At 40.4% G+C, this 16,306-nt stretch overlaps 1 protein-coding gene across 1 annotated transcript in view; it reads right to left on the bottom strand.

Annotated features, from left to right (window-relative positions):
* The window catches only part of IMPAD1 (inositol monophosphatase domain containing 1), a 30,695-nt gene that overhangs the window by 11,801 nt on the left and 2,588 nt on the right, over positions 1-16,306 (bottom strand). The window contains exons 2-3 of the mRNA XM_029223020.1: positions 4,762-4,924; positions 3,584-3,679 (exon numbers count right to left, since the gene is read on the bottom strand). Coding sequence (XP_029078853.1) covers positions 3,584-3,679; positions 4,762-4,924 — 259 coding nt within the window. The remainder of the gene's footprint in view (positions 1-3,583; positions 3,680-4,761; positions 4,925-16,306) is intronic.

Here is a 16,306-nt window from a genome sequence, read left to right as displayed (position 1 = left end):
TCACAACCTTTATGTGCCTGTTTTCTCTTTGTTATTAAAAGAAAGTCACCTATTTCCTATTTTATATTCTTTCCAGAGTTACTTTGAGACTGAAATGAATTTATGTCAATACACTTCACTAACTGTGAAAATACTAAACAAATGTAAGATACTAATAAGGAGTGGATGGCTCTTACAGTAACATTTTAAACTGTATGGTTTTCTCGATGAGAGCTGCCTAAGGCCCTTTTCTCATCTACAAGAAAGACAACATTTTTCTTTGTCCCCCAGAGTTATCGAAAGGTTCAAATGAGAGAACATAAACTTGTAAACACTACACACGTTAGGACTCATGGAGTTATTATTCCGAAAGCGGTGTGATACACCATTGCATGAAATTCCGGGGTTGACTCCTCTGCTTTAGCTGGATGATCTTGAGGAACATATCAACTTTCTGAGTCTCATTTTCTCACCTGTAAGTGCGATGCTAGTAGTAACCGTGTCCCTCCCTCAGGAGCTGGACAAAGTGTAGCAGTACTGCTACATTACACTCCAATATCCACTCTCCCTGTGTTCCCTGAGGGACAGAGCCCCTGAATTTCAGCTTGGATAGCCACTGAAAATAAAGACTACATTTCTTCACCTCCCTTGTGGCTGGATTCCAGCTATGTTTTGATCAATGGATGTGAGCTGAAGTGATATGTACAACTTACAGGTCAAACCCTTAGTGGGAAACATCTTCCGTGTCTGCCTTCTAGCCCTCTCCACTGCCGGAAAGTGGATGAAGCAGTAAGCCATCCTCAGTCATGCAGATGAGGGCAACTAACTTTAGTACAGCAAAACAGCAAGAGAATTTGAGTGAGAATTTGGTACCAGGGAGCTGCCATGGTCTGCTTACATACAGGCTGCTGGAGAAGAGGGAAATAAACTGTTTTGTTCAATCTCCTGTACTTTGGTGCAGGTTATTACATAGCTTCAACTAGAAGTCTAACCTGTATAATAACTAATTTGGTAAGGATTAAATGAAATATGTGAAAGCAATCCATAAACCATTAAGCAATTATATAATTAATCTTAAGGCACACTACCACAGTAATGGCATGAAGCTTTTGTAGCTCATTCAATTGAAAAAAACTACCTGAATTATGAAAAGGAGTTAAAAGGTCAGATAACACAAAGCAGATTTCGTTTTGAAATGAGGAGCCAATCCTCATATATATGTTTAGCCTATCTCAGAGCAGCTAGAATTCGGGTACAAGGTTATTCTGCAAAGCAAATAATCTAGAGTAATAAAAAATTAACTTTGTCTCTATTTCTCTCCACTTGACAGACAGCATTTTTATGCAGTGTCAGCCACACCAATGAGACACGATGGATGAGGCTGGAGTAAACGATAAAACTATACGGATGCCCAATGTGTTAGTTTCCTAGGGCTGCCATAACACATTACCACAAACTTGGTGGCTTACAATGAGAGAAATTTATTTTCTCACAGTCTGGAGGCCAGCAAGTCCAAAATCCCGAAGTTGGCAGGGTTTGTTCCTTCTGGAAGCTCGAAGGGAGAGTCTGTTCTGTGCCTCTCTCCTAGCTTCTTATGGCTGCCAGCAGTCGTTGGTGTCCCCCGGGTTGCACGCATCACTCCAGGCCCTGCCTCCTAACACATCGTCTTACCCCTGGTATGTCTGCACGCTCTCTGTTTCTTCTAAGGATGCTCTCATTGGCTTAAGGGCCCACCCTAATGCAGGATGAGCTCATGTTGATATTTACCTTAATTACATCTGCCAGGACCTTATTTCCAAGAAAGGTCACATTCTGAAGTTCTGGGTTGTTATGAGATGAACTGTTTTCCCCCGAAAGATATGCTGAAGTCCTGACCCCCAGCACATCAGAACCTGCCTCTATTCGAAAACAGGATCATAAGTTACTAGCAGATGTAATTAGTTAAGATGAAGTCATGCTGGAGTAGGGTAGGCTCTTAATCTACCATGACTGGTGTCTTTATAAGAAAAGACACACAGACACAGACACACAGGGAGACACAACACACACCGATGACAGAGGCAGAGACTGGATTTACACCAAGAAACACCGGGGATTGCTAGCAAACTACCAGAAGCTAAGAGAAAGACATGGAAGGATTCTTCCCTGTAGGTTTCAGAGAGCATGGCTCTGCCCACACCTTGATTTTGGACTTCTAGCCTCCAAACCTATGACAGACTATATATGTGCCGTTTAAAGACACACTGTTTATGGGATTTTTAATGGCAGCTCTAGAAAACTAATATAGGGATGGATGTGAATTTGAAGGAGACATTATTCAGCCTACTATAACTGGTCATCAGGGCTGCTTTCAATACTAGCAAAGTAGATACTGTCCCCATCGAGAACTTCATCATCGGGCTTCCCTGGTGGCGCAGTGGTTGAGAGTCCGCCTGCCGATGCAGGGGACATGGGTTCGTGCCCTGGTCCGGGAAGATCCCACATGCCGCGGAGCGGCTGGGCCCGTGAGCCATGGCCGCTGAGCCTGCGTGTCTGGAGCCTGTGCTCCGCAACGGGAGAGGCCACAACAGTGAGAGGCCCGCGTACCGCAAAAAAAAAAAAAAAAAAAAAAAAAAAGAACTTCATCATCTTAGAGAACACTGGAGTCAAAAGGGCCATAATCCTAGCCTCAAGTTTTTGAGGGGAGTTCCCAATTAAAAGTATGAGGATTCCCTTCGGACTGTCAGCAATACTGCTTATGCCACTAATTGTTTCCCTCCACTTCACCACCCTGAAAATTCATGGTGTCATCGTGGACTTGTAACCCAGAGTGCACACCATCACTGATATCTGGAAGACCATGACTAGCCTCTCTGGCAAAGTGCAGATCCCAAAATGTCATCCCAGGATTCATTAGCTCTGACGAGGCTTTGGGCAAGGTCATTCCTGAGCTGAATGGCAAGCTCTTTGGCATGGCCTTCCATATTCCCCCTCCCAGCACGACTGTCATGGATCTGACCTGTCACCTGCAGGAAGCTAACAAACATTACTGCATCAAGAAGGTGGGGAAGCAAGGGTCTAAAGGAGCTCGGAAGGGCATCCAGACCTACAGAGGGATTGGCCTGATTATTAAGACTTTCACAGTGCTACAACCCAACTGTAATGCTGAGGCTGGCACTGCCCTTAACCACCGCAATATCAAGCTCATTTCCTGATATGACAACAGGTTGGGCTAAGTCCACTTCACGGTGGATCTCAGAATGTACACAGAATCCAATGTGTAAGAGCCCTGGACCTTATCCCCAGCAACAGCAATGATAGAAACAGAGAGGAGCTCAGCTGCTGGGGAGTCCATGCCCAGTTGTATTCCCCGACACACTAAGAATCGTTCATCTTCATTTAACACAGTTTCTGTTCTCTAAAGAAGGTTTAGAAAGCTCTGCTTTGCCATATATTATTAGTACCAACAATAAAATCCTCACTGTATCCAGGGAGGGGGTGAGGTAGGGTAGGGGACTGACTTTAACAATTACTGAGCTACAGCTGAGATTCCAACAGGACAGTAAATACTACAGACAAATGGTTTAATAACATTAACTCTTGGAAGCTCTAGTATATTTCTTACCTGTATATTCAGAAAATGGCTTATGTATTACTCCTAGCACAGGTTTACCATTTACAGCCACACACACCATAGTAGTAACATACTTTCGAAGATCCTCTACAAGAAAAAAAAAAAAATCCAATAATAAAAATTATTATTAAAATAATTTTAGGATTGAATTTAAAAATTCAATTTTTAAAGCATTTAGAATTTTAAAAAGCATTTAGAATAGTCCCTGTGCAAGGGATGTGCTCACTAAATATCATTATTATATCATCAAATCAATTGCACTCTAGGAAAAACTCTTTACAAATAAACCCCTCAATATTCCATATTTCTACTATTTCTGCAAAATATTGTTTTATAATTTCAGTTACTATCAGATATACACACCTAGTGTCTTCTCCCTGTTCTCCAAATAGTTCTCTACTGAGTGTCTGTTTTGGGCCAAGTTCCGTACTTAAGCGCTAGACTGCAAAAGTGAAAAAGCAGAAGCCTCCATATTCAGAGAACGTACCGTTTAGAAGAACAGATATGTAAGCAATCAACTTTTATGTACCAAGAGAACAAAGCAAACACAGAAAATTATATATCTCTGTGCAAGAAATAAGGACTGAGAGAAGATCCACAGAGGTGAAACAGGAGCTAGGACTAGGTAAAAAGAACAGCAATAGGAGGTGGGAGAAGTAATTCTGTTTTGCTGTTTACTTGCTCCCTGGGTGCCTAGGATTTACTATCTTGAATTCTAAGAACAGATGCATATGGAATAAAACCTAAATTCCAAAAATCACAAGTGAATATTGTATTCTGGCTATATAAATAAATACCTCAATAACGAGCACCTCAATAAATAAATCAATACGTAAATCAACACTTCAATAAACTGGGGTCCGATAGGAACTATTTTGTTGCTGTGACTGCTAGAAACTTCCCTTCACTAAAGAATCAGTGACACAGTGAGAGGAGGATGCCATAATACAGTGATCTGAGGGAAAAAAAAAGGTTGAGAATAATTGATCCACTCCAGAAGTTGCATACCACAGTGCTTTAATCCAGCTCTCCATCTTAAAATCTAATTGGAAAAGTTGTGTCAGGTTGGTAAAGTACTTACCACCAGGAATACACCACCTGCCCTTGTTCTGGTTCTCCGGTACATAATGGCAACATGAAGTCTGAGATCAACTTTAATTTAAAATTACCAGTATATTCCTGTGTAGCATCAAGTGGGTCAATCCAGACTGTAACACTCTCTGCTGGCACTTCCTGAGGAGTGGCTATTTCCTTTAGGATGTCCTCAGGAATCTTACGATCCCATAAGATAACCTCCTGATCAGTTGCATCCACGTGTTCCTCAGTATTTATCTGCATTAAAAATAATTGACAGTTAAAAAAGTTTTAAAGTTAGAAAAAAATCACTACCTGGAAAAAACAGAATAGAGAAAAACAATTCAGACAAAATCCCATAAATTGAAAGTAGATAAATATTTTTATTTCAAGGAATGCCAATGAAAAATGAAAATATGTAAGAAATTCCAGCGACATTGTCTTCCAGTGCTTTCCAATCTAATATTCGAAATTAGCTTGTTGTGTAAGCAGGACAGAGAATCTAAACATAGAGAAATATAAAAAGAAACTAAACATCAAGGAAACAAGCTATTTAAAAGTTGATAATATTTAGGAAAAATAAAAGATCTAAAGGTGTGAAAATGGACTGACAATATTATGGAACACTGAACACAAGTAACTATAAGAGTCAGAAAGAGAAAAGTGACAATGGACTTAAAATTATGCCTTAAAAACAATATGACTTAAAAACAATGATAAAGATGTCAATTCTCTCATCTGTAAACTGCAGATTTAAAGCAACTTCAATCAAAATCCCTACACTTTTTTTAATCCCTTCTTGAAAACAGAACAATCCATTTTGGGGAAAAGGAAAAAATATATATATATGATATATCATGATATATATATATATATATATGTATGTGTGTATATATATATACATATATAAATATCATGGTGGGGTGACTTTCCTTGACATATTTTGGCTTTTTCCCCCAGCTTCACTGAGGTATAATTGACAAAGCTGAATGTATTTAAAGTGTACAACATGATGAGATGATATACACATACATTGTGGAGTAAGTACCACAATTAAGTAAATTGACGTATCTACCACATCACGTATTCACTTTTTTCTTTTGTGGTGAAAACACTTAAGATCTACTCTTGAAGCAAATTTCATGTATATAATTCAGTAATATAAACCACAGTCACCTTGCTGCACATTAGATCCTCAGAACTTATTCATCTTAGTTATAATTGAAAGTTTTTTGTTTTTTTTTTTTTCCGGTATGCGGGCCTCTCACTGCTGTGGCCTCTCCCGTTGCGGAGCACAGGCTCTGGATGCGCAGGCTCATTGGCCATGGCTCACGGGCCTAGCTGCTCCACGGCATGTGGAATCTTCCCGGACCGGGGCATGAACCTGTGTCCCCTGCATCGGCAGGCGGACTCTCAACCACTGCACCACCAGGGAAGCCCGAAAGTTGCTTTATTAAAAAATAAATTTATTTATTTATTTAAATTTGGCTGCGTTGGGTCTTCATTGCTGTGCACGGACTTTCTCTAGTCGTGGCAAGCAGGGGCTACTCTTCATTGCGGTGCGCGGGCTTCTCATTGCGGTTACATATAAATGTGATACAATATTTTACTTTCTCTGTCTGGTTTATTTCACTTAGCAGAGTTCCCTCCAGGTTCATCTATGTTGTCCCAAATGGCAAGACGTCCTTCTTTTTGAAAGTTGAATAGTATTCCACTTTAGGTGTGTGTGTGCATCACATTTTCTTCATTCATGCATAGATGGACACGTATCTATCTGTTGTTTCCATATCTTAACTATGACGAATATTGTTACAATGCACTTGCGAGTACAGATATTTCCTCCAGATACTGATTTCATTTCATTCAGATATATATCCAGAAATGAGACTGCTGGATCATACAGCAGTTCTATTTTAAATTTTTTTTGAAGAACCTCCACACTGTTTTCCATAATGGCTGTACCAATTTACATTCCCACCAACAGTATGAAAGGTAAGAGCTCCCCTTTCTCCACATCCTTGCCAACACTTATCTCTTGTCTATTTGATAAAAGCAATCCTAACAGGTGTGAATTCATATCTCATTGTGGTTTTGATTTGTATTTTCCTAATGATTAGTGATGTTGAGCACCTTTTCATATATCAGATGGCTAATTACATGTCTTCTTTGGAAAAATGTCTATTTGGGTCCTTTGCCCATTTTTTAATTGAATTATTTATTTTTTGCTACTGAGCTGAGTGACTTCCTTACATGTTTTAGACATTAACCCCTTATCATATATATGGTTTGCAAATACTTTCTGCCATTCCATAGGTTGCCTTTTCATTTACTTGACTGTCTCCTTTCCTGTGCAAAAAGCTTTTTAGTTTGATGTTGTCCCACTTGTTTATCTTTGCTTTTGTTTTCCATGCTTTTTGGTGCCTTTTCCAAAAAAATCATTGCTAAGACCATGCTAAGGAATTTTAGGTTTTAGGTGTCACACTTAAATCCTTAGTGTATTTTGAGTTAATCTTTGTTGCGTGGTGTAAGATAAAGGTTCAGTTTCATTCTTTTGCATATGGATAACCAGCATTCCCAGCACCATTTATTGAAGAGTCTATCTTTTCCCCATGGTGTGTTCTTGGCACCTTGTCAAAGATTAGCTGGACGTATATGCACTGGATTATTTCTGAACTCTATATTAAATTCCATTGGTCTATGTGTATGTTTTATGCCACTATCATATTGTTTTGATTACTATAGCTTTGTAATATAATTTGAAATCAGAAAGTGTGATGCCTCCAGCTTTGTTCTTGCTTGGCTACTCAGGTCTTTTGTGGTTCCGTATGAATTTTAGGATTGTTTGTTCTAGTTCTCTGAAAAATGCCATTGGAATTTTGATAAGGATTGCACTGAATCTGAAGATTGCTTTGGGGAGTACAGATATTTTAACAATATTAATTTTCCCAATCCAAGAACAAGCAATCTCTTTCCATTTATTTGTATCTTCTTCAATTTCTTTCATCAATGTCTTTCAGTTTTCAGTATACAGGTCTTTCACTGCCTTGGTTAAATTTATTCATATTTTATTGTTTTTGATGTTATTGTAAATGGGACTGTTTTCTTAATTTCTCTTTCAGATAGTTCACTGTTGTTAGTGTACAGAAATATAACTGATTTTTGCATGTTGATTTTGTAGCCTGCAACTTTACTGAATTTGTTTATTACTTCAAAAGTATTTTGGTGGAGTCTTAAGGGTGTTCTATATGTTAGATTGGCTCATCTGCAGAGACAATTTTACTTCTTCCTTTCTGATTTGGATGCATTTTATTTGTTTTACTTACCTAATTGCTCTGGCCAGGACTTCCAGTACTGTTGAATGGATGTCGTAAAAGTGAGCATCTTTGTCTTGTTTCTGATCTTAGAGGGAAAACTAAAAGCTTTTCACCACTGAGTACATTAGCTGTGGTCCTGTCATATATGGCCTTTATTATGTTGAGGTATAGTCCTCCTATACTTAATTTGTTGAGAGTTTTTATCACGGAAGTATGTTGAATCATACGATTTTTATCTTTCATTCTGTTCAAGTGGCATATCACCTTGACTGATATGCATATGTTAAACTGTCCTTACATCCCAGGGGTAAATTCTACTTGATCATGGTGTTTAATCATCCTTTAAATGTGCTGTTGAATTCAGTTTGCTAGTATTTTGTTGAGAATTTTTACATGTATATTCATCAGGGATGTTGGCCTGTAATGCTCTTTTCTTGTAGTGTCTTTGTATGACTTTGGTATCAGGGTAATGCTGGTTTCATAAAGAGAGTTTGGGAGTGTTGCTACTTCTTCAATTTTTTGCAAGAATTTGGGAAGGACTTCAATTAATTCTTCATTAAATGTTTGGTTGAATTCACTGAAGAAGTCATCTGGTCCTTGGATTTTCTTTGTTGGGAGACTTTTGACTAATGATTTAATCTTACTAATTACAGATCTGTTCAGATATTCTATTTTTTCCTAGTTCAGTCTTGGTAGGTTTTTGTTTTAAGGTATTTATCCATTTCTTCTAGGTTATCCAATTTGTTGGCATATAACTGGTCATAGTAGTCTGTTATGATCCTTTGTATTTTGCAGTATCAGGTGTAATGTCTATGCTTTCATTACTGATTTTATGTATTCGAGTATTCTCTTATCTTAGTCTCGCTAAAGGTTTGTCAATTTTACCTTTTCAAAAAACCAGATCTCAGTTCATATTTTCTATTGCTTTTCTAGTCTCTTATTTCTGCTCTGATCTTTATTATTTCCTTCCTGCTGCTAATTTTGGGCTTAGTTTGTTCTTCTTTTCCTACTTCCTTGAGGTGTGAGTTAGGTTGTTTGAGATTTTTCTTTTTTCTTAATGTAGGCTTTTTTCTTTTTTTTGTATAAATTTCCCCCTTGGAACTGCTTTTGCTGCATCCCATAAGCTTTGGTATGTTGTGCTTCCATTTTTGTTTACTTCAAGATATTTTTTTTCATTCCCCTTTTGACTTTTTCTGAGTGTTGTTTAGTTTTCACATATTCGTAAATTTTCCAGCTTTCCTTCTGTTACTGACTTCTAGTTTTACATCATTGTGGTCACAAAAGATGCTTGATATGATTTCAATATTCTTCAATTTGTTAAGACTTGTTTTCTGGCCTAATATGTGATCTATCCTGGAGAATATCCTATGTGAGTTTGAGGAGAATGTGTATTATTCTGCTGCTGATGAAATGTTCTGTATATGTATGATAGGTCCATTCAATCTATGGCGCAAGTCTATTATTTCTTTCTTGATGATCTGTCTGGATGATCTGTAACTGAAAGTGGGGTACTGAAGTCCCTACTATTGTGCATTGCTCTCTTTCTAGCTTCAGATCTATATTTGCTTAATATATTCAGATGCTCCGATGTTGTGTGCACAGGTATTTACAACTGCTATATCCTCCTAATGAAATGACCCTTTTATCATTACAGATTGACCTTCTTCATCCCTTGTTATAGTTTGCTTTATCTCAATCCCCTAAAGCCAGGCCAAGTGCCGAGAGCCTCTCATTTGTTTTCTCTAGGGTGGTGTCCTGAAATGCTCAAGTCTGTGAGCCTTTTCCCCATCCCAGAGTCATGGTGACTTTCTGCATCTGTTCACTAGCCATCTGCAAAGGCTTAATCTCATGGTCTGTGGGAGCATGTGCCAAAAACAGGCCAAAGCGGGTGGGCGGTGTGAGTGAGGCATGTATTGTTGGGGGTGTTCACAGGCCACTTGGGGGGGTTTGCAGGTAAGGAGTCCCCAGTGGCTTATGGGCAGGCTTCCTGACGGCATTTGCAAAGAGGTTAGTAGCATCCGTTTGATGAGTTGAGTCCTGACTTAGGTGCTCCCACAGTTTCTCCCAACCCCTCCGACTTGCAGATCACCTCAGTAATCTAGGGGAGGTGAAAAAAAAGTAGGCCTTTTGGCAGTGTCTTGCATGGCTAGAAAAGCCAGGCACTCACTCACACACTCCTGTGGGTGAAATCACAGGCTGAAGGGGTCTCTCTCTCCTGGCACTGAGCTGTGTTACCTTGACAGAGGGGCAACGTAAGAAAAGTGAAAAATGTTCCTTTTACCCTCTTCAATGCATCTATTTTTGGATTTTTTTGTCTCAGTAATGTGCTGAAACTTCTCTGCTGGACTCCCTGACTCCCACAAAGAAACTCTTGTCCGTGGGTGACTGCCAAAATCAATGTTCTATAAGGGAATGACAATAGAGAATTCCTATACTACCATCTTGCAAATATCACTCTAAAGTATTTTGGGTATAGAGCCCACGCTCTTAATGACAATGCTAGGCCACCTCAATGAATGAATGCAGCAGTAAGAACATGCAAAAACCAGAATAAACTTAAAACAAATAATGGATGTGACACCAAGAAAAGAGAAGCAGTTCCTGGGTCTTGATCACTCCAGTTTTACAAAAACGGTAGTGCCAAGTCTGAGTGGCAACGACTGTGCCTTTTTTTTTTTTTTAATTAATTAATTTATTTTTGGCTGTGTCGGGTCCTAGTTGTGGCACACAGGATCTTTCATTGAGGCACATGGGCTCTTTGTTGCTATGCATGGGTTTCTCTCTAGTTGTGGCGCGCGGGCTCCAGAGCACACAGGCTCTGTAGTTGCAGCACACGGGCTTCTCTAGCTGTGGCGTGCAGGCTCGGTAGCTGCAGCGCGTGGGCTTAGTTTCTCTGTGGCATGTGGGATCTTAGTCCCTGACCAGGGATCGAACCCGCGTCCCATGCCTTGGAAGGTGGATTCTTAACCACTGGACCACCAGGAAAGCCCTATCGCCGTGCCTTAATGATTAAGATTTTTGCTTGGAGTTCATCAGCTTCTTCATATTCTTTCAACTGAGTATGTGCTAACAAGTTACAGAACTTTATTTGAAAAGATTTTCACTGAGAGTCAGGTAAGGGAGAAACAAACAGAGTAAGAGAATAAGAACATCAGCACAATTACCTGATCTGTTTTTGCACAACAGCTATTTGTTACCTGCTACTACCACGTCACACCTACAAATTTAATAAACACTCCCACCATTGTAAACAGCCTTACCAACAGTTGTTAAAGTCAAAACCAGTAAGTCTTCCTCAATTATTTTCCACATTCCACCAGCCAGTAAGCTCTGGAAATTCTAGCTCTCGATTCTAAACATCTGTCACTATGTGTACCAAGAAATATATCCTAGTTTGAACCACCCTCTGTCTCTCACTTGGATTCCAAAAATAGCCTTTGACTGCTCTGCCTCCAATCGTGCATTCACTGATTCATTCATTCATTCAACAACAATTTAATGACTACATATTCTAAACTGCTTTGGGCAAGGGAATATAATAGTGAACAAAAGAGATCAATTACTGCCTTTCTGAAGCTTCACTTCTCAACCCAGCAACCTGACATCTTCCTAAATCACATCATGTCACTCCCTGCTTAAAACCTTCCAATGGTTTCTCATTACATTGAGATAAAATCCAGACTTCTTACCATCACCTACAAGGTTAAGTCCGGGATGATCTGGCTCCAGTAACCTTTCTCTATTTGCGCCCTTATTTACTACACTCCAGACTCACTTGCCCTCGTCTGATCCTCTGGCCTCAGGGCCTTTGCACCTGTACTCTTCTGTTCATCTACACTCTCCCCAAACCTCTGCATGATGGTCTGCCTGCTTCTCGTCATTCAGTTCTCAGCCCCTAAACAGGGCCCCAGAGTGGCCTTCCCTGACCACCATGGCCAGAGCAGGGCCCCACCCCACCCCACCCCTCTCCCCACACAATCTTATTCTCTTCAAAGCCCTCATTAGTATCGGACGTATGTGTTTATATGTTTACTATCTATCTTGACTCACGAGAACATAAGTTCTGTGAGCTCAAGGACACAGTTTCCTTCATTACTATAGCGCTATCCCCAGTGCCCAAACCAGGGCCTGGCACAGGAGGTGCTACATAAATACTTCTTGATTGACAACATTATTCTTCATCAATGCAGTTTCATTTCTTCCCTGTAAGACCTTCCACTCAATCTACTCTCATCGCTACTGCCTATCTGTCTCAGTCCTCACCAAGGAATTGAAGAATAAGAAATCAAGACCCTAAAATACAATTAGTGCCATTCATATGACAGTTCAGTTACTCTGGGGTCAAAGAAACTTTTGGTTAATGCCTTAAGAAGGTAGCATTTACTGCATTCTCCCTAAATCATTATATCCTGATAAGTTTTTAGATATAATGCTTCACACTGTGCTTTCAGTAGGCATTCAATAACTATTTTCTAAATGGATATATATAGCTCTCTAGCTGTCTTCTTCTCCTTTTACCTACAGAAGCCTTCTACTGCCAGCTATTACCTCTCAAATATACCCCTATAAATAAACATGCTCTGGTGTCTCACACTTTAAAAACAAACACATGAATCAAAAAATCCACAGAACCTTCTCTTAGTCCCACATAATACCCTAGCCAAGTTCCTTAGAGCCCAATTTCTTGAAAGACTTGTCTTACTTAATGTCTCCTTTTCCTTACTTCCCATCTTTTAAAATTTTGCTTCCTTCTCATCAAGACACCAAGAGAACTCTCACAAAATTTACCAATGACCTGCACACAGAGCCATTATAAAGAGTATGTGTTCTACATCAGATTGTCTGAGTTACATTCCAGCTCCTCATTTTACTGGGTATGTGACTTACCTAGGCTAGTCGCTTAATCTTTCTGAGCTGCAGTTACCTTATTGCTAAAAGTGGGTGATACATACACCTTCCTATAGGGTTCTTCGGGTGAATCAATGACATACAATAGGCAAAACCAACAAACAGTACAGTGCTTAACACAGAGTAAGCACTTCATAAAAGCTGGCTGCTAGTATTCTTACTAAATGATGATTTTCAGTTTTCGTTATTCTTGGTCCTAGGCCCTGATCTTCCCTTTCACACTATATTCTCTCCCGAAGCACCCCTGTCCAAAACTGGTTTCAATTAATATTACAACATTGATGACTCACAGATTTATATTTCTAATTCAAATGTCTCTTCAGAGCTTAAGACCCATATATTCAACTACCACTTTAACAAGTCCCCTTGGACCTTTCAAAGGCACCGCTAACTTAACAAGGCTAAGACGGCATTCGTAATGTGCCCTATTGCACTTGTCATCCTCCACTGCCCTTCACCACCAGCAAAACGCCAATTGTGAAAGCCAGAAACAGAAGTCATTTTTGACACACATCCCTAGAAATTCTCTCATATCCTTCCACATATATCCTCCTCTCCACAACCATGACCCCCAATTCAAAATGCATCATCTCTCACTTGAGAAAGCCTCCTAACTGGTCTACCCCCTCCAAACCATTCTCTAAGCATCTACGCCATGAGCTCTTCCAACCTTTAAAAAACTGTAGTTAAGAGTACACTTTATTTGCTACTCCTATGCTGCCTTATATACAAAATTATACAGACCTGAGATAATTCCCAGACCATTAAGTGAATCTCTGTGAGCCTAAGATGATTTTCTACCTGTGTAAGCTTTGCCAAATTATTTACCTCTCCAAGCCTCAATTTATTTACCTGCAAAATGGAGGTAAGAGCACTTAACCTCCTACGTTGTTGTCAAGAGTAAATTAATAATGGTAAGAAAAAGCTTAATTCGGGGCTTGCCACTTACCAAGGACTAAATAAATGTTGGTTGGTAAAACAAGCTGAGTATAGCTTTCCCATTGCCTGAGTTTGGGTCCTCATCTCTCACAAAGTCTAGTTAAACAGTCTCCTAACTGGTCTCACTTACCTCTCAATGCCCAAAGCCCAAACAAAGTATGGCATCACGTAGGCTTCAAGAAAAGTCAGGTAAGTCTGGCCTTCTTTCAGTGCTCTAGGATTAAACTAAAGATCAGGTTCAAACTTCTTTGAGATTAGCATAGGATCTAGCCTCTGCCTACCTTCCTAGTTTCTTCCACAGTAAGCCTTCCACGTGCATCTGTTTCAAGTTCATCAGGCTACTTGAATTTACTACAATACCACCTCTATACCGCCTGCTCCTTTGAACTTGGTTTTTCTCTGTCTGTGATGCTTATGTCTGTACTGATTATCAAATTACTAGTTATCTCAATTTTATAGAAGAGGAAACTGTAGCCCAAAGAAGTTAAATGACTGGCCAGGATCACCTAGCCTGGTGACAGGACAAGACGTTAAGGCGAGTGTTCTTTGCACTATATTGGCGCTTCTCAAACTTTTCCGGTGAGTACTCCTGTTGAGAGAGGAGTCTCTCATCCCTGAGGGTCAAGAAAGGCGCAGACCCAAGATTCCTACCAGCTTGAAGTATCATGCTTTATCTTCAAATAAATCACTGTCAAAAACTTGTAACAAATTGAGGACGGGAGCCCCTTAGAAAGCGAGTTCCCTGTACATTAAACCACAACTGTAAGTCTAAATGTGCTCTGTAGTGCAAATCCACTCCAGAAAGCTATCCTCAGCCTCCGTTTTCATCATTACCCACAAGCACACAACGAGACAGTGGCATACAAATGGCGGCAGTCACTATTATTTTCACACCATGAAATCAAGCATTGCCGATGTGTTTAGGAAGAGGAGAAAGGCTGCCCTGAGACCTCTCCCAAGATCCCAAACGTGAGAAAGACTGAAGGCAAAAGGGAATCCAGAGATCCCAGGCCAAACTTGAGTTTTCTTAGGACAGCATATGCACCTTTTTTTTTTTTTTTTGGCCACGCCGGGCAGCATGTGGGATATTAGTTCCCCACCTGGGGTCAAAGCTGGGTTCCCTGCAGTAGAAGCGCCGGAAGAGGGGAGTCTTAACCACTGGAACACCAGAGAAGTCCAACATGCACTGCTTTAGAGCAGGGCTTCTCAACCTCGGCACCAATTGAAAAATTAGTCCAGATAATTCTTCATTAAGGGGGACTGTTCTGTGCGTTACGGGATGTTTATCCTCTACCTACTAGATGCCAATAGCATTCTTCCCCCAGTTGTGACAACCAAAAATCTCCAGACATTGCCAACTGTCCCCTGGGGGCAAAATTGTCCAGTTGAGAGTGAGGGACACCTGCAATATCCTCTTACTAAGGAGTGAACAATTAAGAGAGGCGAGCTCAAGCCTCTGACTCCAGACAGGGAAGTCATGGGAGAAAGGGACCTCTCTCCATTTGCTTAGGGCACCAGGATAAAAGGAGAGGATCTGTGGTTTCTCAATGCTAATTTTCCACGGGGACATAAACTGAGTGGGATTCGACTTAAGATCCTCACCAAAACATTTCAGGTGCAGCTTCAAAAACAACTAGACATTTAAGACTGTACTTCTAGGTGTTGGAGGAAGGGAAGGAGACAGGAAAGAATGTAGGGCTGAGTCACTACCTAGATGGCAGTAACATCTGGCCTCTAGTCTAACAACTTACTGACAAAAGGAGACAGCTCATCATGACACCATCCTACTGTGACATTGTGTAAGTGAACATAACCTCCTCTATTCCACTAATCACCATCCAACACGAACACAAAAAGACACGCAAAAAGACGTACATGCAAACACTCAGTCACAAGAAAACAAAAAGTTATTTTACATAAAAGCAGACTTCAACATCTGTAAAAAGCTTAGTTTTTGTGTTTTAACAAAATGCAGCTCATCACCCTTGGCAGCTATTCCCCCAGCGTTTGTTAAGAAGGGAGAAAACAAATGCAGAATCCTGTGGAAGTTACCCAAGGCAAAAGTTTTGATAGATGTGCAGTGGGGTGGAGTTCACATTTGAACACACATGTACATATGGATATACACATCCAATATTTGAGAATATTTTTGAACTGGCCTTTTTTTTTTTTTTTTTTTTTTGCGGTATGCGGGCCTCTCACTGTTGTGGCCTCTCCCGCTGCGGACCACAGGCTCCGGACGCGCAGGCTCAGCGGCCATGGCTCACGGGCCCAGCTGCTCCGTGGCATGTGGGATCTTCCCAGACCGGGGCACGAACCCGTGTCCCCTGCATTGGCAGGCGGACTCTCAACCGCTGCACCACCAGGGAAGCCCTAATTTTAATTTTTCCCAGTACTTTGCAGATAGCACTCCACTGTCTTCTGGACTCCATCATGTCTGTTGAGAAACCAGCTGTAATTTTTAATGTTGCTCCCCTGA

Source organism: Monodon monoceros, unplaced genomic scaffold (genome assembly GCF_005190385.1).
Source record: "Monodon monoceros isolate NGI ecotype Baffin Bay Population unplaced genomic scaffold, NGI_Narwhal_1 Super_Scaffold_14, whole genome shotgun sequence".
In the NCBI taxonomy this organism is placed as follows: domain Eukaryota; kingdom Metazoa; phylum Chordata; class Mammalia; order Artiodactyla; family Monodontidae; genus Monodon; species Monodon monoceros.
This window is presented reverse-complemented; position numbering and strand designations above follow the sequence as displayed.